Below are 26,806 nucleotides of genomic sequence, written 5' to 3'. Positions count from 1 at the left end.
GACAAGCATTTTCTTTTCTCAAGACCATGCAGTGTTGGGTAAGTTACTCTAAAAAAGTAATCAATTACTATACTAATTACTCTCTCTGAAAAGTATTGGATTATTACGAATTATTTTCTAAATCCATATCAACCTCGACCAGTTGAACAATACAAGGATACACAGGAAAATACACTTTTAACTTTTTTTTAATATACAACTGCATAAATTATCCTTCAACTGACCAAAGTATTTCAAACGGAGAAGGTTACATCAAAAACATACATATTTACATAAAAATTTTATGTTAGATCCACTGTAGTTTTATATAAATTGTTTTATAGTCTAGCAGTATTTAATGTAAATACACCAGAAGTAATCCCTTACTATACTGTTTCAAGGGGAAAGTAATTAAATTACAGTAATCAGATTACGTAGTAATTAATTACACCCAACTGCTTAAGATAATGTAAAAATCTATACTGTACTGAACCAAATCTTTACATACTCTTTCACCATTGCTCATACATGCAGAAACCCTGAACCTCAGTGTGAGAGAGAGGATCAGGAATGTCACTGCGGTGAGCGTCCATGTCAGAATGTGTGTTTACAGGCACGTAAGAAATGGACTAGGCAACATGTAACCTGAAACACACATGGATGTGTGAATCGAATCAATCGTGGAGCCATCTGAGAGTCCAGAGAGTCCAGAGATCTGGATACTTATTGTGTTTAGAGCCGACACAAAAGATCTCTGTTTGCTACTCAGCTCCTGTTCCCAGGACACAGTTTGAGAGAAGGATTACACTGGTGTTGTGCACATTTAAAAGGTGTTAACCAGAGCAGCTTGACTTAATCGGACTGTGCGTATCATATAGCCTATATTTATTGCAAACTTAAGAAAAGGCGAGTTGTTCTTCCCTGCTGGAAAATAGCTTTGTTTTGGAATATGATTAAGCTTGATTTTTAACCACAATTCCTGTTCAAAACTTGCAGGTTTTTAATAATGTACAAACCAAAGAAGACACTACTTTTTTCTTTTTTTTCCCAAGTAGTGGAAGTCAATGGTAACCAAAATGGTTTGATTACCAACTTTCTTCAAAATATCTTCTATGTTTCAGCAGAAGGTATAAAGTCATACAGCTTTGAAACATCAAGAGGGTGAATAAATAATGACAGAATTTGTAATTAATTTTTTATTTTAATTAAGCGCATAAATACAGGACAGCCAAAATCAGTCTCTGTGTGAACGTAGCCTCTGTAAATTAGGCCAGGCCACCATCATTTTTGTTCAGTAGAGCACAGTTTGATAAGTAAACTACTGAAAAGATAAGCTATCCTTCAGATCTAGTTCAGAGCGATAAGCACTGTATAATATAGTATAGTAGACATTGTTCCGGCTCATAGATCTTATCCTGCAGGCACATAGAGCAGCCTTTGTTTTTTCATTCTCTTTGTTCACGTTACATCAGAAACCTGTTGAATATTTAAAGCCATGATCTCTGGTGTCTTGAGTAACAGCGATGTGAAGAACTGCAGTTAGAGAGAGAGTCAGGTTGACTCCGCCCACAGGTGTTCAGGTGCTGTAAGCCTCCCCCCCCGTCCTGAGCTCTATATGAGGACACCGTTAGGAACTGACCACAGCTTAACGCTGTACACATCCCTCACCACAGGAGCCCTTCAACAGGTATGAATCTTCTTAAACTTATTCTCTTGTAAAAAATAACCACATACAAATCAACTTTTAATTTTAATATTATATATTTGGACTTTGGAATTATACAGTAGTCAACATTTGAAGTGGATCAAAAAAGTTCAGCAAAGTTGTCCTAAGACAAGAACGGTATTGTTCAAAATTCATGTATAACTTTGATGAAAGGTTTTGATCCACTTAAATGTTGACTACTGTATATGTTGTGATTCACATTAAATTTGGTACTTATATTAATATTCACTTACATAGATTTAAATTGAAGAAATTATAAGTGACTATGTAATTCCAAATTCTTGGGTGCATGGTTTGAGAAATAGTTTCCTTTTTAATTGATATCTATGTGTTATACAAACCTCACATTTGGAGAAGGTTCATTGTTTGATGTGCCAACATAAAAGAACAGTAGAGTGTCCATTTACATGTCATGTGATCTTTATCGTTCAGTGAAGTTTTGTGCATTGCTTGATGCCCTTAATATTTCACTAAGTAGAAAACATAAACAGTTAAATGTTTGTACAAGCATTTCAACAGAAGTATTTTAAAACAACTGATGTCTATTGCTATAGTTGGACTGGGTAAGACTTGTTTCCTCAGCATTGGTTCAGTTTCTGCTACTGATCTGAGATCTATTTCACCCCCCAAAAAAACCTAATAAGATTTGAACATTACTTATTTGAAAAAATAAATACGTACAATTTTATATATATATATATATATATATATCTCATTACTGGGACTTCAAATGTGGTTAATTGTCATGCTAATAATGTCACATTGCAAAATGGTCTTATATTTTATATATATGCACACTTTTTTCTTTTTTAAATATAACCGGACATTTCTTTGTCAGATTCACCCCTGACATTACTGAGTTGGGATTCTGGTCCCAGATCAGCATGAAAAACTCAGCCCAGAGCTCTTTTACAGAAGCAAGCTGTCAGACGGTTATCACTTTATGGCAGGAGATAAATGGATTAGGAAGGTGTGAACCAACTCTCTTAAGCAGCCCAGAGTTGAGAAGTCATTTTTTACTGAGTTTGGACGTTTACTTCTAGATGTAAAATCCAGCGTGGGGGAGCAATGGAAAATTCTTGGTTTGAAAAGCTTCTTTTGAAAAGTCCATTTGTATGAAGAGCATTTTTAAGCTGGAAGTCTTGAGGTTAGGTGGAGATGTGTGATGTTCTTCTACACCAAATATGATTTTCTTTGCATAATGTTGTTACTAGTTTTTTTCAGCAAAAGGTTTCTGGCTATGATGGAGGTTTTAGGCTTATTTTAATTCTAAAAGCACACATTACATTTACGGTTGTATACATTTTGATATAGTGTAAGTATATTTTTAAATTAAACAATGTTGTGCAATCCATTTCTTATATGGTGATATTTTACAAGGATATTATTTAACTTTTTGGTGATAGACATTCATCAAAAACACTGAGCATTCAGGTGTGACATACTGTAATATTTCTCCTTTCAGAGGTCATGGCGTCCAGTTTCTCAGTACGGAGTTTCTCTCTGGGCCGGCAGCCCTCTTTCTCCAGCATGTCTCTGAGGGACAGTGGACGAGCCCGGTCCAAAGCCTCTGTCTCGTTCGCTGCCTCCAAGCCCCTGTCTCGCTCGTCCTCATTGAGCATGTCAGATCTGAACGGTCTGAGCAATCTGTCCCACAACGGCCTTCATGGTAACAGCACCAATGAGAAAGAGGCCATGCAAAGCCTCAACAGCCGACTGGCCAACTACCTGGACAAGGTTCGCACTCTGGAGAAGTCCAACGCAGACCTGGAGCTGAGGATCAAACAACTGATGCTGGACCGTGTGCCAAAAGGCCACGATATTGATTCCATGATGGCCCAAGCCCATGCCCTAGAACAGGAAGTATGTGGACAATGCCCTTAAGGCCTTTTGAACTCCATAAAAACATGCATGACTCATACTGTGTAGGTATACACATGAAAGTCTGCTCTGCAATGTTTCTGATCATTAGCCATAACAGACAGACATAGTTAAATGATTACCTATCGTCAGACTAAACAGTTACCTTTTAACAAAGCAGGAAAGAACCTAATACTTAAATCTGAATAAATAGCTTTGTAAAAGGGGTCGTCTAATGGTTGAAACACTCGGCCGGTTCCCCAATGGTACTACTGTAAGTTCAAACAGCACCATGAACTGGTGAATTAAGTTCCCCTCACCATTTTGTCCCTTTAGAAAAGCAACATAATCCTGAGTTCCTCCATGTGTGGCGTCTATGACAGGACTGTCCAATCCTGCTCCTGGACGGGAACCTTCCCCCAGGGTTTTGTTTCTACCTGCTCCAACACACATGCCCGAAGGTTTTGAGTGATCATAAAGACCTTGATTAGCTGGTTCGGCTGTGTTTAATTAGGGGTGGAGACGAGGGGTGCTTCTCATTTCTTATCCTCACTTCCTTTCCTCACTTCCTAACTCCACTCCCCTTGGGATGCAAGGAAAGGAAATGAGGATGGATTAATTGAAGGAAAGCCTATTTGTATATTGGAATATTCTTGATCACTCAAGCGTCACTTCAAAGCGTCATCAGCTGTGCTCAAGTGATCTGCACTTTCTTTTGTTAATGTTTGGTTTAGAAATTCCTAATAAATAATACCGTAATAAAGCAAGATGCCCTGTTGAAATATGTGAGATGTAGGTTTATATAAACTGCAAAGGTAAAACACCAATTAAAATTATTGGGACAGATGTGAAAGGGGAGGAGAAATCGTACATGTATCAGGTTTTTTGACAAGAAAGACTTCCACATAGGATACACCTGTGCATAGTTACTCTGGAAGCTTCCTCACTCCTCGTTCCTCGCCTCCTTGCGGTTCAATTAGAGAATTAAGATGTCCTTCAAGTTGACTAACTTTGATTGGTTTCCGGGTCACAGGCTAGACCAAGGAAACACGGAAGCATACATTTGAATATTGAGAAGCATGAAGCTGACTTTCCAGGAGCAGGATTGGATACCTCTAGTTGTAATTGTGCCATGTGTAATAATTAATTACACTCTCACTATAATAATTTGATTTGTGCTTTCAATAATGTGTTTGAGATGAAGGCATTCATCTTCTCATGCTGTACCTTACAGTTAAGGAAGAAGACCCTGGAGAACGCTCGGATCATGCTTGAGATCGATAATGCCAAGCTGGCTGCAGATGATTTCAGAATCAAGTGAGTGCCCGCACCTCTCAAAACCTCTTCTAAACATCTGTTGAGGAACTTTAGGAGGCATGTACTGGATGTGTGCTTGCAGATGGGAGACGGAGAGCGCGATGTGTCAGTCGGTGGAGCGGGACTGTGTGGCCCTGAAGAAAGCCAAGTCAGACCATGACCAGATCATCGCCTCGCTCCGTGGAGACCTGGACAGCCTGAAAGAGGAACTCTACTTCCTGAAGAAGAACCATGAGGAGGTAAGGACGTGGAAACAGAGTGACGAATCCTGCACCTTATAGAGAAGCAACTGCTTTTCCACAGTGCAAAATTCCTGCAGTCTACAAACTTGTTAGACTAGGGGTAGCATGTTAGTGTACATTAAGAGTAGGACGTGAGCCAGTCCAAAGTTCAATGGTTTTCCATTCCTTCCAACTGTCTGTTAATGTAATGCCCCTTTTCTGCATACATTCATGGATTGGATGGTTACCTCTGTGACAGGCTTGTCTCAAACCCTTGAAGAGTGTCAAGCGGTGACCTCTGTTGGCTTTGATAGACAAGGACAAGGAATCACTTGTAACCCAATCCATGTGGTTCTTTTGTCAAATGAACCACAAGATGTGCCTCGTAACTAACCTCCTGGCATGAAGTCAAATGCTGAAACTTGCTTTACACAAATACACAAAGATGCAAATGCTTGGCCAACAAATTCCAAGTGCAAGGAAGCAGTACAAATACTAATACTTGAATTCTTGTGTTACTTTGAAAGTAACAAGTCCCAGTACTTAAGAGGGCAATAGAGTTACCATTAAAGATCTGTGCCATTAAACCAGATTAAGGTATTCAGGTTGCTAGCTATAAACATGTCTAGTTTAACTAACTTGCTCAGCAAGATTCTCTTCAAACTGCAGCTCTGAAAGGACAATAGTTGATGTGAAAAAGAAAAGTACTAAATAACAGTCTGTGATAGTGGCCGTTATGTTTTGTTGTGAATTGCATTCGAAAATAATATGTGTTTGTTGTACTTGCAATTGTTGCTGGTGCATTGACATAGAAAATAAATAATGTTCAGGAAATACAGTACCGTTCTCATACTTTCTCACGCATACTGTACACTCAGGGTATATTTGGACAGAAGGGTGTGGTGTCACGGTTGTACAATATTCAAAATATATCTGGAGTGTTTGTCTGTTTTTGTGAGAGGCACATTGCATGCTCCCTTTGTGAGTAACATAAGATAAACTCTATTAAATATTCATTGAGAAGAACTTAATAATGAAGTAACTTCCACCCACCGTGTGCCACCACGTGGTATCAAATTCCCCAAATTCACTCTGCAGTCTCAAATCACCACACAAACCACAACCCAATGTTCAAACACAAAATTCATGCACATTTAACAAACACAAACTTAAATGTCTCATTAGTCCAAGACTAACAGTTGTTATTAGTTCCACAGAATATTATCACACAATTTGTTTAGTCGTGACTCGTGCCACATCCTTGTCTCTTTGATTCTCTCATTAGTTTTCCCACTGTCTCTGCAGGAATTGGACAGCCTTAGGGCCCGGGTTGCTCAAGAGGAAGTCAGTGTGGAGGTGGATGCGGCCCGTGGGCCAGAGCTGGGGACGGTTCTCTCCGACCTCAGGTTTCAGTATGAAGGCATTGTCCAGAAGAACAAGGAGGAAGCTGAGCATTGGTACCGTAAAAAGGTTGGTGCTCCCATGGGAACAGGGTCATAAACAGTACCTTGTCTGCCAGCCCCCATTTAGAGTTTCCTATAGACCCAGATGACATTTCACTTACAAAAACACCTTGGGACAACCATGTGCTTTTGTACAGGTTTAATGGTATATGGTATTTTTGTACACTAAAGCATGGTATTTACATGTTACTCCAAAGTATTTTAAAGTACTATGACATTACCATGGTAATATGATGATATTTTTGGAAAGTGAAGGTAAGGTACTTATGCAAAAAAAGACTTTATTTAGAGGCCAAATGCAAAGACAGAATCTTTTCGATTCACATCGTCGTCAGAGTTGAAGGCAAGGTACTTCGAAAATACTGTGGTATTATTACCATGTTTTTCAAATTTTTTTGTAAGCTAAAGCATGGTATTTATATAGTACTTCAAGGTACTTCCAAAATACCTTTGGACATTAAACTACTGCAATACCATGGTATTTTTGGTATGTAACCATAGTATTTACGTAATACTGTTATTACCATGTTTTTTAATATGGAACCAAAATAATGTTTTTTTTTTAAATACATGTTGGCTATGGTATTTACGAGTTATTTAAAGGTACTTCAAAAATACTGTGGATTACCATGTTTTTATTTATTTTTAATATGGAGACACTTTAATATCATGTTTTTTATAGCATGGTATTTATATGGTTCTTCAAGGTACTTCCAAAATACTTTTGGACATGAAACTATTGTAATATACACAGAGAGTACGTGTAAATGGCACCTTGTCTGAGGCCCTGGTGTGCTTTACTGGATCACCCCAGGGGTGTGTCTTATCGCCATTGTTATTTGTATTGTATACAAATCGCTGCCGCAGTAGTTCTGAATCATCATCCATAATTAAATATGCTGATGATTCAGTGATACTTAGTTTTTTGCAGGACCATGAGGTGGGCCATGGTCCAGTTTTGGACAGTTTTATAGAATGGTGTGAGGAGTCATTCCTACAGTTAAATGTCGTAAAAACTAAAGACATGCGGTTTGACTTCCGTAGGAAACCATCTGCCTTGCCATGTACCATTATAAATGGCTCAGCAGTGGAGACTGTCAGTCAGTATAAGTACCTGGGAATTATACTGGATGATAAATTGACCTTTGAGGCCAACACAGATAGGATCTGCAAAAAGGTCAATCAAAAACTGTTTTATTTAAGGAAATTGAGGAGTTTTAATGTTGAAAGTTCACTTATGAAAATGTTTTATTCATCATTTGTTGAGTCAATTCTCACATTTTCAATGATTTGCTGGTTCGGCAATCTTAATTTGATTAGGAAGAATAGGCTGGGAAGCTTTGTTAAACAGTGTCGGAAGATCATTGGTGTCAATCTTAATGATCTGAGCCAGGTCTACCAGATTAGGTGTGTCCGGAGGGCAAATGCCATTTTGGCAGACCCTTATCACCCTCTACACGCAGAGTTTCGGCTCTTGCCGTCAGGGAGAAGGTTTGCCTTCTCTAGAAAGGCAAAGTCAAATCGATACACAAGATCATTTGTACCATTAGCTGTTAAATACTTGAACCAGCTCTAAGCATCGCAATTTGCAACTTTTCCAGGATGATATTTATGGGTTAATTGTGTTTGTTTTTTTTTACTGTATTTATGTGTTGGCTGTGCCAATGGCTGCTGTGGAACAAATTGCCCCTCCTTGGGGATGATAAATAAATAAAGTATATACCATGGTATTTTTGGTACGTGTAACCATAGTATTTACATATGGTGCTTTAAACATACTGTGTTGGTTATTACCATGTTGTTGTTTTTATATGGAATTTTCACATACATGTGAACTATGGTACAGTATATAACCTACTGTATAGGTATTTCAAGGTATCAAAAATATTGTGGTATTAACATGTTTTTTGGACATAAAAACAATACCATGATATATTTTTTTGTGTATGAAACCAAGTTATTTACATGGTACTCCAAGGTACTTAAAAAATACCTTTGGACACAGAACCATGGTAATACCATGGTATTGTTGGTAATTGAAACCATGAAATTATCTTACGGCAGTTTAAATATACAGCGGTATTACTATGTTTTTATGACTTGGTAGCTTGGCATTTTTAGTATGTTTAACCAAGATATTTACATGAAGTACTTCAAAAATACTTTTGGATATGGAACCATGGTGTTATTTGAATGTATGTCATAAAATTTGAAAATGAATATGGTTATCATCTTTATAGTAAATGGTACAATGTTATTATAACTGAATTGGTGCTGCAGTGCAACAAACCTCCAGCAGGATATATCACTTTGGACTGTTGCATGGTGGTCTTGTATGCAGAACACTTTTGTAACCCATTTCCCTGTATATGTGTGTGTATAGCTGGAGATGGTGCATATGCAGGTGCGTGAGAGTAATGAAGCGCTGAGAGGGTCTCAGAGTGAACTTACCGAGAGGCAGCGCTTTCTGCAGACACTGGAAGTGGAACTGGAGAGCCTTCACAAACAGGTCAGAACCAGGCATGAGGAACCTTTTAAGTACCATTTCTGTTCCCTGAGTGAACCTCTAGAGCCGTGGCCAATGCAGATACAGTTACAGCTTACCACTGGAAAGTGAAACCCTGCCCTTTATGTCGAGGCTATTTGAATGACCCAGGCCATAAATGCTCCATCACATGCCATTACTTGCTTTCACGAGTCAAATGTGCGATGCAAGAAGCACAGACACAGTTTGTTGTTGGATTATGTCGAAACCCTACTTAAAGTAGATCTCCAAAGAGGAACTCTTCCATCAGAACGTTCAATCAGAAACAGGTTTGCTTGTTTTCATGACCTTTGAGTCTCTTGCCAGTCCAGGATCACTCCCAGCATCTCAGATGTAGTAGCTATCAACAGGTCACGCTTGTGTAAATAAGCCAAAGATGTGAGTTCACATGGGGGTTGTTTAGTAGTTTCTGTGCTGGTACTGTTATATTTTAAGGGTGAAAGTAGGTGCATTAAGCCATTGTACCTTTTAATGCCCTAATTCAGTCATCTGCCCTCAATTCTGTCTAAACGTGTATGACGTTCTTTCCCCTGTGGAACACAAAAGGACAAGGAAAGCAGATTAAGTGCATTAAAGTTTTGCAGGAATAGTGGCCTGTAAGTGTATAAACGGTTTCCTCCTCATCAGCATGTGAGCAGTAGTTAAAGAAGCCTCATTGTCTGGACGGTTCACCTTATCACTAACCGGTGGTTGGCAGTTTAAACATGATTACATGTAAAATAAATAGTATCGATGTATTTATTTACTGATGGAATAGCTTCATTTCCATGGTAATTATTCACCAAACACACACCCACATTTACATGTATTTTCGGGATGTAACAGTTTATATCATGCAACGATTCCTTTTGAAACCAAGCATAAAAAATATATATATATATATTAACACATTAAATCAACAGCCATATCAGGGCAAAAATGCCCCATTTGAGTTTCATATATTTAAATATGATATGATATAGTTAAGAAATATCACACGAGTAAAGAGTGCAACATCATACGAGGGCTGTTTTTGTCCCGAATAGCAAATGTCAAACTGATTTTATACAACAGTTTAATAAATAAGAAGTTAAGATTGTGTTATATTTTAGAAGAATAGAATAGAATGAGGCATTTATATAGCGCTTTCCTATGTACTACTTTACACCCACTTTACAATCATATCAGGGGATCTCTCCTCAACCACCACCACCACCATTTTAGACACAATAATATATTTTCCAACGGAAATATTTCCTATAATTCCAGAGCAGAACTGTTGAATGGAAGCTTGTTTCCGCCACAGAATAAATAATTGTTATCTTTTTATCTCACAATTCTGACTTTTTTAATCACAATTTTTCTTCAGAATTGGGGGATATAAACTCATAATTGCCAGTTATAAAGGGAGGACAGAAAAATTTGGGAAAAGAGTTGGTTAAAGTTGAATCTCCCACTTGACCACCACTGCTCCATGTGTTAATGTATGTGCTTATCAACTCGTGTTAGGCTTCAACTAACAAATTCCCCTGACAGGTGTCGGCTCTGGAGGGTAACCTGGGTGAGACGGGGCAGAAGTACACCATAGAGATGGAGCGACTGCAGGCGACCCTGGCCCAGCTGGAGGAAAACCTGTCACAGCTCCGCCTGGACATGCAGCGCAACAAGACGGACTACGAGCAGCTCCTGCGCATCAAGCAGAACCTGGAGATGGAGATCGCCACCTATAGGAGGCTGCTGGAGGGGGAGGAAACGTGAGCGCAACGGGTTCTGTTAACTTGTAGTGCTGTCAATCGATTACAAAAAATCATTAATCACACATTTTCTATTATTTATTACGATTAATCGCGTATAAATATAATATTTTTATATTGTAATAACTTCACATTAAATTTCCCAATTAATGTAGAAACAACATTGTTTAATGGCATCTTTTCCCAAAGTACTATGAATGAAGGCCCATATCACTGATATCATTAGAGCTTCTGATGTCTCTATTAAATGCATTTTTCCCTCAATTTTAGCTATTCAACATTAAAGCTGAAAGCCATCATTTTTAACATTTATTTTAACATTGACTTTAAATAAATAAACTTTTGATTTAAGAGAACGTAAAACAATCTTCACATAAACTATACATTGTATATGCATAAACTATAAATTGAATATTATCCTTATTAAAGCTACAAAAGTTATTTAGCCAAGATCAGCGAGTGATTTTCTCTTTGTCTTTTGTTCTTTGATTAAAGCAGCACTCAGTAGCTTCGGGACTTCTTCGCTGTATTCTCGCTTTTTGCTCGCAGGTTTCTCTCTAGAGCTCCCCCCACAGCTTCGGAATAGATATTTGACAACACTGTCGTAAAAACTCGTTGGTGATTCTCAGACACCAGAGGCTATAGATCAACGACATCAAAGCAGATGGGACGTTCTTTAAAACGTCTTCTTCATTCGGGTTCGGACAGCGTGAGGGAGCGCAATAATGACAGCATTTTAGCAGATTTCTTTTGGCCGTAAAGCAATTGTTTACATCGCGAGACCTGATATCACGCGAGACTTCCTGACGCAGCGGCCGGCGGCCCGCCGGCTCAAAGTTGCAAGTGCGTATTTTCCGCTCACGGGCACCAGGGGGGTGCGAAACGACCACCATTCAACCCGAGATAAGTCATATAACCATTCCAATGACTCCGAAGCTGTTCAGTTAAGGTAAAAAAAGTTACTTAGTTCACCTTTAACATTAACGACACAGGTTTATTAGGCTGCTGTCACTTTAAGAGCTGACGCACATGACGCAGATCTGACACATCATCCTATTCCCTCACAACTCTTCATGCTCAATTAAGACTTTTGAAACTAGTTTAAGGCTGTACTCTCCAAAAGATGAGGGCAGACCAAAAACTTTTGTCTGTTCAAACCAAGCGGCAACCTTCCGGTCTCTCTCTTGAATCCAGCACGGTACTGATTTAAACTGCAATTCATCGACTGGCCACTAGAGACAAGCTCCAAAAGAGCGTCAATCCCATAGACCCCCCCCCCCCCCCCCCCCCCCCCATGTTAATATGTTTTTTTTTTTTTAGCCTGGTTTAAAAAGTGGTTTTGGTCTATATAGCTAATTTTACCAGAATTGGGGGGTGAATTTTTTTATAACTCATCCGTTTAAATTATATTAAGCCTTAAGTTCTGCATAATTAAGGGCGTGGCCACTTGAGTGACAGGTGGATTGCTCTGCTGGCACTACTAGCCGTTTGTCTGCTGTCTGTTAGCCGTCACCTCAGCTAATCCGCCTCTTTGCCCATTTTCGATTATCCGTTTCAATTGTCCTTATTATTTTACAGTCTATGGTTCAAACGTGAAAAGATCTGTTTCGGGTGAGTGAACCCAGTGAGCCGCCAGTACAGATTTAAGTTCTCTTTTGCGTCTTATCGCGCTTTAATGGTTTAATAGCACTTGAATGAATGATAGCGTGACTGTATAATGCAACGCAGCCAAAGGATGCCAGGGAAAAACGGATGTTGCGTTAATTGTGTTAAAAATTTCAATGCGCTAAAAATAATCGCAAAATTAACAAGTTTATTTTGACACCCTTATAAAATTGTCATTATTTACTCACCATAATGTCAGCTGTATGCTGGTATGTTTTGTGACACTGATATTGTTTTCTGGGATTTTTGCAGCTTAATGATTGTTTTGATACTTAATTCATGTTTCTTGTTTTATTTCACAGGGTTAAAGAGATTCCTCCTCCACCCCCCAAGAGTGAGTACTGTCACGCGCTACATTCAGCAAACACTACAACAAATATGCACAAACTAATCTTGCATTCAACAAACATTTGAGAAAATTTGCATAGCTCTAACAAATATTGGCATAATAAAATGTTTTAAGCAATATCACACTCGCAATAGTTCTGTTGTACCTGCCGCCTCATGCCTACAGACAAAACACAGAAATGGATGTCTTTTCCTCAAGTCATGAAACTACAAAGTGTTGTTTACAATAGAAAATTATGGTAACAGGATGACATATTAAGATTTTTTTTTCTACTGACAAATATCACAAAACATAAGATAATGGATAAAAAGGGGAGACATTTGGATGATGGTATTATAATGAATGTTTTTTTTTATGAGGGGAAAAAATTAAGAAAAATTTGAGCTTTTATTTATACATACGTACACACTAGGCCTACCTTTTAAAAGGTAAGATTTTAGTAAGAAGTAAGATTTTTTTTTTATCGTTTTGAAAAAAGTCTCTCATGTTCACATTTATTTGATCAAAAATACAGTAGAAACAGTAATATTGTGAAATATTACAATTAAAAATAACAATTAAAATAATTTCCATTTTAATTATTATTTATTATTATTTTCAAAGTCGAAAACAGGTGTGCCTCTTAACATTTTTGTGGAAAATGTAATGCATTTTTCCAGGATTCTTTGATGAATAGAAAGTTCAAAAGAACAGCATTTATTTGAAAAAGAAATACATTTTGATCAATTTAATGTGGACTTGCAGAATAAAAGTAATAATTTCTTCAAAACATAAATCTTACTAACCCCAAAACTTTAGAACAGTAGTGTATTTGTTTTCATCAAAATGTGCATATTTTCTAATAAAGCAAGAAGTTAAATAAAATAAAGCAGCAGTAAAGAAAATAATTTTTCGTTTAAAAACGGCTATAATAACAAATAAAAGCTATTTACTGTTAAAGTTTTTTTTCTGTATTTATATGAGACACACAAATGTATGGAAGCTTGTTTTTGCCACGGAATAAAAACATGTAAAAGATAATTGTGACTTTTTTTCTCCCAATTCTGACTTTTTTCCTCGTAATTCAGACTTTTTTCTCGCAATAGTGATCTTTTTCCTCGTAATTCTGACTTTTTTCTCGCAATAGTGATTTTTTTCCTCGTAATTCTGACTTTTTTCTCGCAATAGTGATTTTTTTCCTCGTAATTCTGACTTTTATTTTGCAATTCTGACTTTTTTTCTCTCGCAATTCTGACTTTTTTCCTCGTAATTCAGACTTTTTTCTCGCAATAGTGATTTTTTTCCTCGTAATTCTGACTTTTTTCTCGCAATAGTGATTTTTTTTCCTCGGAATTCGGACTTTTATTTTGTAATTCTGACTTTTTTTCTCTCGCAATTCTGACTTTTTTCCTCGTAATTCTGACTTTTTTCTCACAATAGTGATTTTTTTCCTCGTAAATCTGACTTTTATTTAGCAATTCTGACTTTTTCGCGTAATTCTGACTTTTTTTCTTGCAATTGCGTGTTATAAAGTCAGAATTGCGAGATTAAAAAGTTGCAATTACGTTTTTTCTTTTTTATTCAGTGGCGGAAACAAGCTTCCATACAAAAGGCCCCCTTTCAGCAGAAAGACTGATATTCGGCAGCAGTGTGAAAGCGAGCCTGAAGCTTAAGTATACTTTAAGCTATCTTGAACTGTTGGGTAAACATTCATCAGATATCCGAGCGTGGCTCTGGAATGTTCTGGGAGTGCGTTTGTCCTCTCACCTGGGCTCCACAGCGGCTGTGACTGAAAACTAATGACACATTAAACACTGGAAAACAGAGCAGCCTCTCATAACAGAGCCGTCCACAGCAACACACAGCGAAAGGAATCTGACATATCGCTAACATCTCTCTCTGTCTCTGTCTTTCTATCCACAGAGGAGCCTGACGTTCGTACCCGGAAGATAGTGAAGGTGGTAACGCAAACCATGATCAATGGTAAAGTGGTGGACGAATCCAGTGAAGTTGAACAGATTGAAGAGACAAAGAAGTAAAACAAGAACAAGACCGTCTGTGTGATTCTCCGTATAAAAGCCTCTATTGTCCATTTAGGAGCCACATTACCTTTGGGCCCCACGGGGCCCCTGAGTTTTGTTTCATTCCCAGTCTTTCAAAGAGATCGTCTTTCCTTTCTCAAGCAACAAAAGAGCTGAAATTACTAGGAAAGCCATCAGAATAAGAGCTGAAACTGAGGATGAAACAAGTGCTCCTGTTATTGCTTTTAGGAACTTATCAGACCAAAACACTTTATTCTTTCTGCATGCAATATTTATTTCTAAATAGAGTAGAGTGAGGAGGAATTTATTACCTTAAGAGTTTGCTTATCTGTCATTTCTTCCACTCTTTATCCATAATAAAACTATTACATGCAAACTGGGTTTGTTGTGCCATTTATCCAAAGACCTTTATCCAAAGTATACAGTGGGAATTGAACCCATGACTTATAGTTGTCTTTATTCACATATATAAACACCAGATAATAATACTTCAAAATTAAATGTATTGTATCATATTTATTTGCATCCATTTTCAGGATACAGTTATTTGCAGAAACACTATTAATATTAATTTACATAATATGTAAAGTTACCATATCATTGGCAATGATTTCAACTTTTCAACATGTTCTGAGAAGTTATCTTTAGATGGACTGGTTTTTTAACTAATTTTTCGGTCTCCTTTTTACAATTTTGAATTCATTTATTCTTCATTTGTTTAAATTCTGTCAAATTAGTGCAAGGTTCTCATGTTTCTCCTGCTCAAAAAAAGTAGTAGGCTAACACTGTCACAACAAGCGTGGCCAGCTTAATCCATAAATCAAGAATGAGATGCGTGATGGATAATCAATAAACGAGTTTTAATAAAAAAATATATTTTTTAATTTGATTCTCCTTATGCAGTCCTGCTGCACTCATTCAGTTCAGTATAATCAGTTATTGAGTTCACTTAACTTTTTTCTATTAAGTATAAGGAACTTTCAGTAATATTTGAGTGAAATAAACTCATTTCATTTGGTTAATTGCACTGTTCGGGTTTACAGCGAGGGCAACTTTAAGACAAAACAAGGGTGAAATGTCTCATTCAAATCCTCTTTGGTCATCTTCCTCTTTTTGTCTTCTGTAGGATATATAAAAAGTATGGATTTGCATGGCAGGGAAGGAAAAAAAATTATTTAGGCAAATACCGTACTGTCAGTACTGTGACAACAAGTATGATGAAACTAGAAAATACCTCGATGTAGAAATACCTGCACGTTCTGGGGAACTTTCACTTTGCAAACCAAAATCACTTTTGAATTGTGATTTGAATGTAAAACCTTGCAAACCTGTAAATCAAGTAGCTGGTTCACATCAGGACAACAAAGCTATTCATTTAGGCCTATCAAAGTTTACTGTACTGGACTTGTATTACTATAGAGATTTTTAAGTAATGATCTCAGAGGCACACAGCTAGAAATAAAATGGCTGTAAGCTTCTTGTTCTTTCACATGGCACAATTTGAGAATTATGGTAAATTGGATCTGTGGAAACTCCCTTCCTGATTGGTGACGCCATCCTGATTGTCCTCAGCTTCACCTAAATGGACTCATTCAGATGATTTGATCTGTTGGCCAGTGAACGCAGCGGCGGATAGGCTGGTGAGGATTGAAGAGCGGTTTGGCATTCGGGGGCCGTCTAGAGACTTCGGCAATGTGAACTGATCCCTGCAATGATCTGTCAGTGCAGAACAACAGGATGTTCACTAAGAAGCCTGTCCTGAATCCATTAGGAGTCTATACTGGAACGCTCTGTTTAATGCCTTATAGGTCCATGAGGGTTTGATTATAGATTTTTTCTAGTTTTTTTTGTTTTTACTTCTGTTTATACTTTTACTTGATTAATGTTATTTATATTACTGCAATTAGTGTTATTTATGTTAAATATATTATTTAAATATATATGTTTTTAAAGTTTAATTTTATTCACAATATTTACTTTAATTATATATAAAAAAATAATAATAATAAAAAAGCTTAAATAAAATAAAATAAAATAAAAATAAAATCCTGGTTATTTTGGCCAGCAACAACCATTTTTTTTACATTTATTATTTTATTCATGCTTTTTAACTTTTAACTTTTCTTGTTTTTATATTTTTTTAGTGCTGTCAATTAATCGCATATAACAAAAAAGTTTTTTGTGCACACAAAAACCTTTGTTAGATGTGATTAACCATGATTAATTGATTATATATATATATATATATATATTTTTTTTTTTTTTTTCTTTTTTTTTATAGCAATGCTTGTTTTTTCTCAGTTTTTTCCAGTTCTTTTGACAGTAAGCAATCACCTACCAACCACACAGCAATGGTCAAACCCATTTTGAACACCTTAGAAACCACATAGAAACCATTGCAAACACTCAGAACACCCTATAGCATTGTGGTGATGAATTTGGCATGGGAAAACACCACTCATTTTTTTTTTTTTGTAAGTGAATATAATGTTTTGCATCATAATAACGCTCTAAAAAACCTTTTCTTGGACAGGAACCCTTGTTGTTAGCCAAAAGTTCAGCCGTGGCAATGAGTGGGAAAAATGATGGCTGAGAACATGCATTTCACTAACCACTTCCAACTCAAAGCAATTTTGCTGTTGCCCACACTGACACTGTTTCCATGGATACTAAACAGGGTCAAAAATGTTCAGTGCAAACATGATCAAAAGACTGTCTTGTTTCTTTTGAAGAAACATCCATTGAAACATGATTCTTCAAGAGGGGATTTGTAGGAATAAAGTGAATGTACTTTCCCTTACACACCCTGATCCTAAAACATACAAACTGACATGCATGATGCCTCAAAATCTGACTTACACATCTGTCAAACTCCTCCATCTCCAACAGCTTCACACAGCTTGTCAGTTCCCTATATGCTGGGATTTTTGTAGGTGCACTGTTGAATCTGACTTTTTCATGTTGTCTCTTGAAATTCAGGTTCAGCGATATCTTAAGGGCATAACTGGATTCCAAAACTTGGGTGAAAAAGTGCAAATGCAAAAATGTTAAGCATGAAAACATAATAAACAGGTACATGCCTAATAATACAGCTGCAAGCAGCAATTACAGGGCCAAGCACATCAGTGAATGCACATTATGGGTTGAGTACATGTTTATGGTCACAGCACTTGATTATGATTTGAGGAAAAGGCTATGAAAGGATTCATCAGTATTTAAAACTCACTGTAATATAATTTGGGGGTATATATGTGTATCAATGATTGTATACACTCCCATTCAAAAGTTTCAAATAATTTAATTAGAAAATAGAATAGAATAGAAAATGAACATTCAAAAGAACAGTAAATAGAAATCTATAGAATCAATTTACTGCATCCTTGCTGAATAAAATTATTACTTTTTTTTTTTAAAACACCTTTTAAGGACCCCAAACTTTTGAAATTTTGTCAATATGTAAGTGCGTTGTCTTAGATATTGCCTCAATTCTTGTTTGCCGTCTTTGGATTAAGATTCAGTGTCAAACACTAAAAATTCATTAGGTGAATTTTTTTGTGAGTCTGAATATAATGAGAGTCAATTTTAATGAAGATTCAGCCACCATGTTGTCACAGAAAAATGGCACACGAACCCATTCAAGAAAAACATTGTAAGCCTAAAAAATGTGTTTCAGCAAACCCACAGATATACAGTAGGCCTACATGAAACATGACTAAGACTGTGGTCCAAGTTTTATGTTTCCTGTTTGATGTTATCCAAAGATGTTATCTCGTTAACTTATGTTTTCTCATCAGGAGATTGGGGTTGGGTGCTTTTGAAGCCAGTCTGTTTCCATAAAATGTGCCTTCATACTAAAACGCCGTCTGTTTAGCTTTTGATTGACTCTGTAAAGTCTGACTTGAACAACAGTAATAACAGGGCTGCGACCCAGCAAACACAGAACGTTCCCCTAACGTTCCCGTTTGGTTCCCATTTGGTTATTTTTTTGGGAACCAAACAAGAACGTTCTGGGAACGTTCCCTGTAGGTTATTTTTAGGATCTATGTTTATAACATTAAGGGAACGTTCCCAGAACGTTCCCTGTAGGTTATTTTTAGGTTTAAATTTATAACCTAAAGAGAACGTTCTGGGAACATTCCCTGTAGGTTATTTTTAGGATCTATTTTTATAACTTTAAGGGAACGTTCCCACAACGTTCTCTTTAGGTTATAAATTTAAACCTAAAAATAACCTACAGGGAACGTTCTGGGAACATTCCCTGTAGGTTATTTTTAGGATCTATTTTTATAACTTTAAGGGAACGTTCCCAGAACGTTCCCTGTAGGTTATTTTTAGGTTTAATTTTATAACCTAAAGAGAACGTTCTGGGAACGTTCCCTGTAGGTTATTTTTAGGTTCTATCTGCATAACTTTAAGAGAACGTTCCCAGAACGTTCCCTGTAGGTTATTTTTTAGGTTTAATTTTATAACCTAAAGAGAACGTTCTGGGAACGTTCCCTGCAGGTTATTTTTAAGTTCTATTTTTATAACCCTTTTATAACCTCCAAATCCGAGACCATGGTCCTCAGTCGGAAAAGGGTGGTTTGCCCACTTCAGGTTGGTTCAGTTCCTGCCTCAAGTGGAGGAGTTTAAGTATCTTGGGGTCTTGTTCGCGAGTGAGGGAAAGATGGAACGGGAGATTGACAGACGGATCGGTGCAGCTTCTGCAGTAATACGGCCGATGTACCGGTCTGTCGTGGTGACGTCCAACCAAGTTTTATAACTTTAAGGGAACGTTCCCAGAACGTTCCCTGTAGGTTATTTTTAGGTTAAATTTAATTTTAATTTTAATTTAATTTAATTTCTTAAACCAATTGAATGGTTTGCAATGTTTTGTGCTTTAACACCATTTATCAAATGCTTAATTAAATGACCATTATCAGGCAGTAGATAATGCCTAAGTAATCAATAACTTTGCTCATTGGTAGGCAGTCTTTTTTAGTTAATTATTTTTAGGTTTTATTTGTATAACCAAAAGAGAACGTTCTGGGAACGTTCTCTGCAGGTTATTATTTTAATATCACTTAACAGGCAGATTACCAACTGACAACGTCGTCAGTACGGTCCCCTAAGATTATAAGATAACCAACAACGTTCAGATCTATTCGCAATAACTTTTTATTAATGATATTTTAAATTATGTTATACATTTTAATTCTATATGTTTATTTAAATGCTGCGTGACTTTGAAGTGTTTTAATGCGCATGCGCGGAATCAAACACTGGAGCGCGCACGTGAGCTGCGCAAGGGCAGATGGAAACCAGAAACGTCATCAACAACTGACAAACAACAAAACTCCCGTCTGTCGCTGTTGGTTTCACTGCTTTCAGGTAAGTTTAGTCAACAAAATCTCACAAATAATACACACAAACGTCCCTGACACATTTCTTACGTGTAATTGACACGCTTCTGTTGAATATTTACTTTAAAGAAATGGTTTTGTGTCTTTGAAAAAGTCCGTTAGCATCTAAGCTAACCGGTTTCAGAAGAGAACGTTAGGCCTAAGTTACGTTAAGTTAAGGTCTTATTTATGAAAGTTTGGGTTTTTAAACACATATTTAGTGTAGATAACAGTTTTTTTTATAGTTTTGCTGGTAATTTGTCAATGGGTGATTGGAAGTAAGCTAATTTATTTAACCTAAAAGAATGCACTGTATTGTTAACTTAATCAGTGACGTCACTTACCAATATTGCTAAAATGTGATTTCAGAATAGCGAGAGAGAAAAAAAATCCTCTACAACAAGGGGTGAGTTATTGTTTAATCATGATAATAATTCCATATGCATTTATTTCACAATATATTATCTTAAGATTTTTATATATTTATCTTTTCTGCATTTCACCTCTGTTCTAGCTTGGTTCCTTTTATTAAACCAATCCCATGTAATATTGTTGGCTCTGTGACAAATAGCTTGTTATGTTCCTAGATCATCATGCTGTGATGGCCTGCTGCACCCCCTGTCCAAGACAATCTCCACGGCTATGAACCATATGACTAGTAAGCAAAACCACCTCAAACATACAATGCACTACTGTTCAAAGGTTTGGGGTCTGTAAGATTTATGCTTTTGAAATAAGTCTCACATTTTAAAATCATTAACCCCAGGGTTTTTCAGTGAGATTGTCCTTGAGAAGCCTGTAGGCTAAATAATCAGCTAAATAATAGGTGACTAATACAGTATTATAATGGTCATAGTTATAATAATAATTCATTTAACTATTATGATAACATGATATCCTGATCATTAGTATATTTTATTTTATTTCTTTAGGTCTGTTTTGAATTATGTTGGCCAATGAGACTGACACCATACTGTCCAACTCAAAGGTATTTATGTATTTGTATGTTTTTTTTTATTGATCAATACTGAAATTCTTTGTACTTTTAAATGCTGAATGTGGTTCAGGGGGTCGACAACTTTAGGCAGTTATTTTTCACAGATATCTTGGGCAGCTGTGGCTCATACTCTTAGCCTTTAAAAATGTTTGAATTGATATCCCCAATGCAATATCAGGGGGTAAATATATCATTAGAGTTCTTAAAGTTATGGCTTTGCTCTTGTTACCAGATGAGATATAATCCCTATTGTTTGGCCCTGTGATTCTTCAGGACAAGACCTTGATGCCATCCATAGTCAGTAGATGAAGAAGGTAAGTTTAGCCCATCTTGTCAAAATGCCCATCTTGGCGAGTTTCCTCGTAAACAGTCTTGTGTGTTTTAAACAGAAAGAAAACAGATGCGTGTCATTTATATTAGGTCTGCGCATTCGTCTTAAAGGGACAGTAGCCTAACGCAGGGGTTCCCAAACTTTTTCGTTCTAGGACCCACCTAGACAAGTATAATCAATCTCAAGACCCACTTGCACTGGTGCTACCAACTTTCTCAGTTGGTCGCACCAGCATGATTTGGTTGCACATTTTTCTTTTTTTTTGCTACATGCCATGGGATTAATCAATGCATGCTGATGGTCTTAATCTGCATTCCCTAGTTTTGCACTGATGTAAAAAGACTGACAGTGACAAGCCTTCATGTTAGCAAAATATTATAAACTTTTAACTCTTAAAAAAACTTTTAAAAACATATGTGTTCTTTAATGTTTGATTATAATTTTACCGTCTTCACATAGGGATGGGAAATGATACGATTTTATCAATAATAATAATGCCACTGACGATTCTGATTATCGATCCGATTCTTTAACGATTCTCTTATCGATTCTTGATAGCACTGTGTGGAAAAATGTAGTCATATGCTTTAAAAAAAAACAAAAAAACAAGGGGTTTTATTTATTTTAAAGCAGGGGTCACCAAACTTTTTTCTCTGGGGGCCACATTATCGTTCCTGACTGTGATGGGGGGGCCGGGTCAGCTATATAACATAGAATTGTATGACCCAGACCAAAATGACCACCAGCAGGCCTCATTGTGTAGTAGAGATTACTAGCCTGGCACAGCCATCCCCACTACTATATCAACACTTGATTCCTGGCACATATTTGTTTATCTTTACTAGTGGTTTGCAAAAGTAGTAATCGAGTCTTCACACTTTGTTTTAATTAAAGTTATTCTTCACTTTAAAAATAATCATTGGTCCACTATTCTTTGAAAACTCTGCACTCTCTATTAGGGGTGGAACGGTACACAGAAGTCACGGTTCGGTTCATACCTCGGTTCAGACATCACGGTTCGGTACGAGTTCGGTACAATGGAGGGAAAAGCAAAACAGAACTGCAGAAGGCTTGTGCATGTCTCAGGCTGTCCCACCAGAGGAAAATACATTACCTAAGCCTTGTATTTTTTTAAATAAGTTTTATTAATAAAGTAAAGGCATAGAACCAGTTTATTTGTAGTGCACTGACAGTAGTTTTATATAATTAGTTTATTAATTAAATTAATAAAAAGACAAAAAGACCTTGAGATATGTTTGGTAATTGTACCTGAATGAATTGAAAATTAATTTGCTACATTTCAGAATAATATATTTGTTTTCTTTAAAATTTTAATTCACAGTAACTTAAACACTTTGCAGTTTGAATGATGTCCTGTAAAAACGAAATGACGGAGTATGTTTTTATGTTTCTACTGTTCGATCACACCCGCGCCTCACTCACACACACACACAAATATAAGTAAACACTTTGCGACTTTTCGATCGCACCCACACCTCTCTCTCAACATATTCAAGCATTGCAATCTTTACATCGCATTCGCAGCCTGCTTCAGAGCTTCAGAGCTAAGGCGGACCTACAGATTAGGTGTCCCTAAAGAACCCGCGTATCTAACAGTAGTTCCGCATTGCATTCATTAATTTGCACGCAAGTTTTATTTATATTTATATAATAGGCCATGACGACTTTTGGGGATTGCCTCATAGGGCCGGTTAAAGTAGTGGGGGGCAGAGGGGCTTGGGGGCCAGTCAAAAGGGGGTGGCGGGCCTGAGTCGGCCCGCGGGCCTTAGTTTGGTGACCCATGTTTTAAAGCTTAAGCTTGAGTAAGCAAACTGTACTTTTTATGTAATTTATGTAATCAATAGAACTTTATTGTAAAGTGTTACTGATTCAAACGTCTCCTGAGTTCACTGTTGGAAAGATCAGTTGTCCATTCATTAAAATGAATCGTTCAAAGGAGTAATTAGTTTGCGAATTGGACGTGTCGTGCGCGTTGTGTGATTATCCCAGCAGTTAGGACATAGACATCCAAGATTTGTGTCAACACAGAAAACATTTCATCACTGGATAGTTTTTTTCGTTTAATTAAAGTGTTGTTTTATGTCAGCTGAATGTCTGGGACGCTTTTCAGAGAAGATAAGGCAACAACTTATTTAGCACAATTCACACCCAGCGGTAATTGAGGAAAAAAAAAAATTCTCCGAATGCTCCACATGAAACTTTGGTCTTCCGACCTTTTACCACCGTGTCGATTTATTTTGATTAATATGTGCGAGGGAGAGAGAGCAAGACAGCGCCTAGTTTGGAGACGGTGAAGTATTTTTTACACTTTCGCCTGGCTCCGAATAGAGAGATAGAGCGCGCGCGCGACCGAGTACTCTCTCTGCTCGTTCTTTCAGTTAAACATGCACTGTGACTCTGTCACAAGCGCAGCAGTTCATCTACATTACTCAGCGATCAAATAACACTTTGGCGGGCGCTAAAACTCATAGTCGTTTGGTCATTAATCGGACTGGTTTTGTTTCACTCATCGTAACGTAAATTTAGCTGCAGCTAAGTGCCTTTGTGCGACCCACCTTTTCTCACTGTGTGACCCACAAGTGGGTCGCGACCCACAGTTTGAAAACCACTGGCCTAACGTACCCGCAGCTGTTTGTGTCGCCAGTGGTGATCAAACATCAAAAGAGAAAATGACTTGTAGCTTTAGCAAAGATACATTTAATTAATTTATAGTTATTTTATTTTTACAGTGAAGACTTATTTTACATTTTGATAATTCAGTTTCTGTACCTGATGTTTTCAGATTTAACTGAAAAACATAATGCACTGCTTATTTCAACTGTGTTTTTCTTCTATTGTATTTATCTATGCTTGTTATCTATTGTAATTTTCTATGCAGGTTCACTCCTCTACAAAATCCCCCCAATAGGGGTTATGCGGAGCGCCCAGCGGTCGAACCAGAAAGAGGTCTAAGCATTTCTGCTTTTCACTTCTGTACACATCTGCAGCGGTAGGTGATCTCGGTTTACTGTTAATTTTCGCTTATTACACTAAAATTCTTATTTCTGTTTTAATTAAAATGTCACGAATGCTAAAATATCAGAAAAGGGAACATCCGAACAGCAGTTTTTGTTGTGTGCCGATCTGCTCTATGTCGGGGAAAATGAGTAGTACAGAAGTACAAATGGGTTCTGTACTCATAAAGTGACATCAACATTCGCGTCAGCAGTAGCATTCGCCGTCAGGCAAATGTTATTTAAATAAACTCCTGATGTACTTACAAACTTTCCAATGCCTGGTTTAATGAGTACAGAACCTATTTGTACTACTGTAGAAGTTTGGTACCATTCTGGGCATTATTAGTGGGGTAATTTACGAGATACAAACCTGGAGCCGCGCATGCACTAAACCATACGGCTGATATCTCTAAATAAACTCTAAATTTTTCAATATTGTGCAGCCCTAATATTGAGCATATCTTAAAGTGAACTTGGAATGATAATTTGTGATACCAGATGAGATGTATGTATGATAGATTTTGAACTGTAATATTTTTTTATTTTATTTCAGGTTTTCTGGGATCCCAGCGGAAGGCATCAAGGCATCAGATGTTGGCCTGGACAGATGTTCCTGTAAACTACACTGACCTTTGCTTTTGCATGGATGGCTGATTATTACCATGTTCTGTGAGGGCATTATTATAGCAAAACTGAGCACCTGTGACAGTGGAATTTGTAGGTGTAAAGTCACAGATAAAAAAAAAAAATTGATAGTAGTTTCAAACTTTTTTTCTCTTTCTCTCTCATAAACAACACAGCAGTTACAGGTTTTCAAATTCTTCATTGGAGGTGAGACTTATACGTTATATGTAGAGCGAATTCGCAGGTCAGAGTTCACTAGACTTGAATATTATTTTCTCTGTTTTTTATTTGACTTCAGAGTCGAAAGTGGGCTTAAAGGGTACATAGGCTTAATGGGTATCCTTACCCCTATATAAAACATTCCTTTTTTGATTTGTAGTCTGAAATAATAAATAGTGCAATATAAATAAATGCAATGTAGTGTTTTCAAATATATACATTTTTCTATACACATTGATGCTGAAATATCTGAATAAATACACGATACCAGCAGTGCTCGTGCTCTCATATCTCCTACAGCTTGTGACACACAATCCCACCTCACTCTTTTCATTTGCTCCGGATGAATATTAATGCCATTACAGGGCTTGAATTTTGGCATGGGATTGTGTGTACATGTAACGCGTTGTCTTTTTATTTTCTTGTTAAATTTGCAGATGGTTTTGGGAGTTTAAATGTTTTGAGCGGAGTGAAGATTGGCACATTCATGTATATTGTATATAAATGAAGACTTTTTCAATTTTGTTCTAAGTTATAGGCTACAGTTTGCAAAAAGATAGTTTTAATTAAAATGTTTGTGCAGTTTTATTTATTGAAATATTTTCATGTTTGAAATATTAAATGTAAATTACTGTTCCTGAATACATTTTGCTAACGCTGTTTTTGATGACTTATTTTAGGTTGATAATTAAACAATGAATCAACAAAAACATGGATTGTGTGCTGATTTATTTATTTAATACAAACTGATTGATTTACTTATTAATGATAGTTTCTGTAAATTCAATTTATTGTAATAATATATTCATAGGATTTTTAAGTGTTTGAACAATAAACAATGTAGAATATGTTGTTTGTAGACCTATAATTTGTGTACAGGCATATCAGGATGTGTAGACGTTAGGAGAACCTTCCGGGAACGTTCCGAGAACCTACCGGGAACGTTCCGAGAACCTTCCGGGAACGTTCCGAGAACCTTCCGGGAACGTTCTGGGAACGTTCCCCTAACCTATAGGGAACGTTCTATTAACGTAAAGAAAACTTTCCTGGCTAACCAATAGGGAACGTTCTTGGGAACGTTCCGGGAACGTTCTGGGAACCAAAAACTAACGTTCCCAGAACGTAAAATTGTTAGCTGGGGACTCACGCAAATGACACTGTTATCACGCAACACGTCCACTTTCTCACGCAGTGAAAAATCTCGATAACACAGTCTCACCCCAAAACGTCACATATTGACGGGTCTTGACCATACGGCAACATACGACGAAAAGGGTACCCCTTTAACGTCCATGTGTGACGATTCGGGTTATGGGTAGGTTTAGGTATGCGTTAGGGTACCGCTAGGAGGCGCTGCT

General features: G+C 37.0%; 2 protein-coding genes and 1 long non-coding RNA gene across 7 annotated transcripts in view; 2 read left to right on the top strand and 1 right to left on the bottom strand.

The window, feature by feature from the left end:
• Nucleotides 1-26,806, bottom strand: part of anxa3b (annexin A3b) — a 255,961-nt gene that overhangs the window by 139,998 nt on the left and 89,157 nt on the right. The gene's annotated exons all lie outside the window — the stretch shown is intronic.
• On the top strand, nucleotides 1,538-15,259 carry LOC309489877 (keratin, type I cytoskeletal 18). Its single transcript, XM_082158818.1, has 9 exons — nucleotides 1,538-1,666; nucleotides 3,171-3,568; nucleotides 4,800-4,882; nucleotides 4,965-5,121; nucleotides 6,409-6,573; nucleotides 8,950-9,075; nucleotides 10,627-10,844; nucleotides 12,812-12,843; nucleotides 14,761-15,259. Exons 2-9 carry the CDS (start codon nucleotides 3,176-3,178, stop codon nucleotides 14,874-14,876), a joined length of 1,290 nt encoding a protein of 429 aa, XP_082014944.1. The 5' UTR covers nucleotides 1,538-1,666; nucleotides 3,171-3,175; the 3' UTR covers nucleotides 14,877-15,259.
• Nucleotides 19,729-26,162, top strand: LOC309489899. Of its 4 annotated transcripts, XR_014202550.1 has the most exons (7): nucleotides 19,996-20,249; nucleotides 20,630-20,666; nucleotides 20,848-20,918; nucleotides 21,193-21,248; nucleotides 21,490-21,571; nucleotides 24,488-24,598; nucleotides 25,159-26,162. It is a non-coding gene; the product is annotated as an uncharacterized lncRNA (long non-coding RNA). The 4 variants fall into 4 exon arrangements; XR_014202549.1 differs by lacking the exon at nucleotides 19,996-20,249 and adding an exon at nucleotides 19,729-19,849 and having other exon boundaries at nucleotides 20,494-20,918; XR_014202551.1 differs by having other exon boundaries at nucleotides 19,999-20,918.

The sequence above is a fragment of the Leuciscus leuciscus genome (assembly GCF_965113295.1).
Source record: "Leuciscus leuciscus genome assembly, chromosome: 24".
NCBI classification, from domain to species: Eukaryota; Metazoa; Chordata; class Actinopteri; order Cypriniformes; family Leuciscidae; genus Leuciscus; species Leuciscus leuciscus.
Note: the sequence above shows the minus strand (reverse complement) of the source record. Positions and strands in the feature narration are given on the sequence as shown.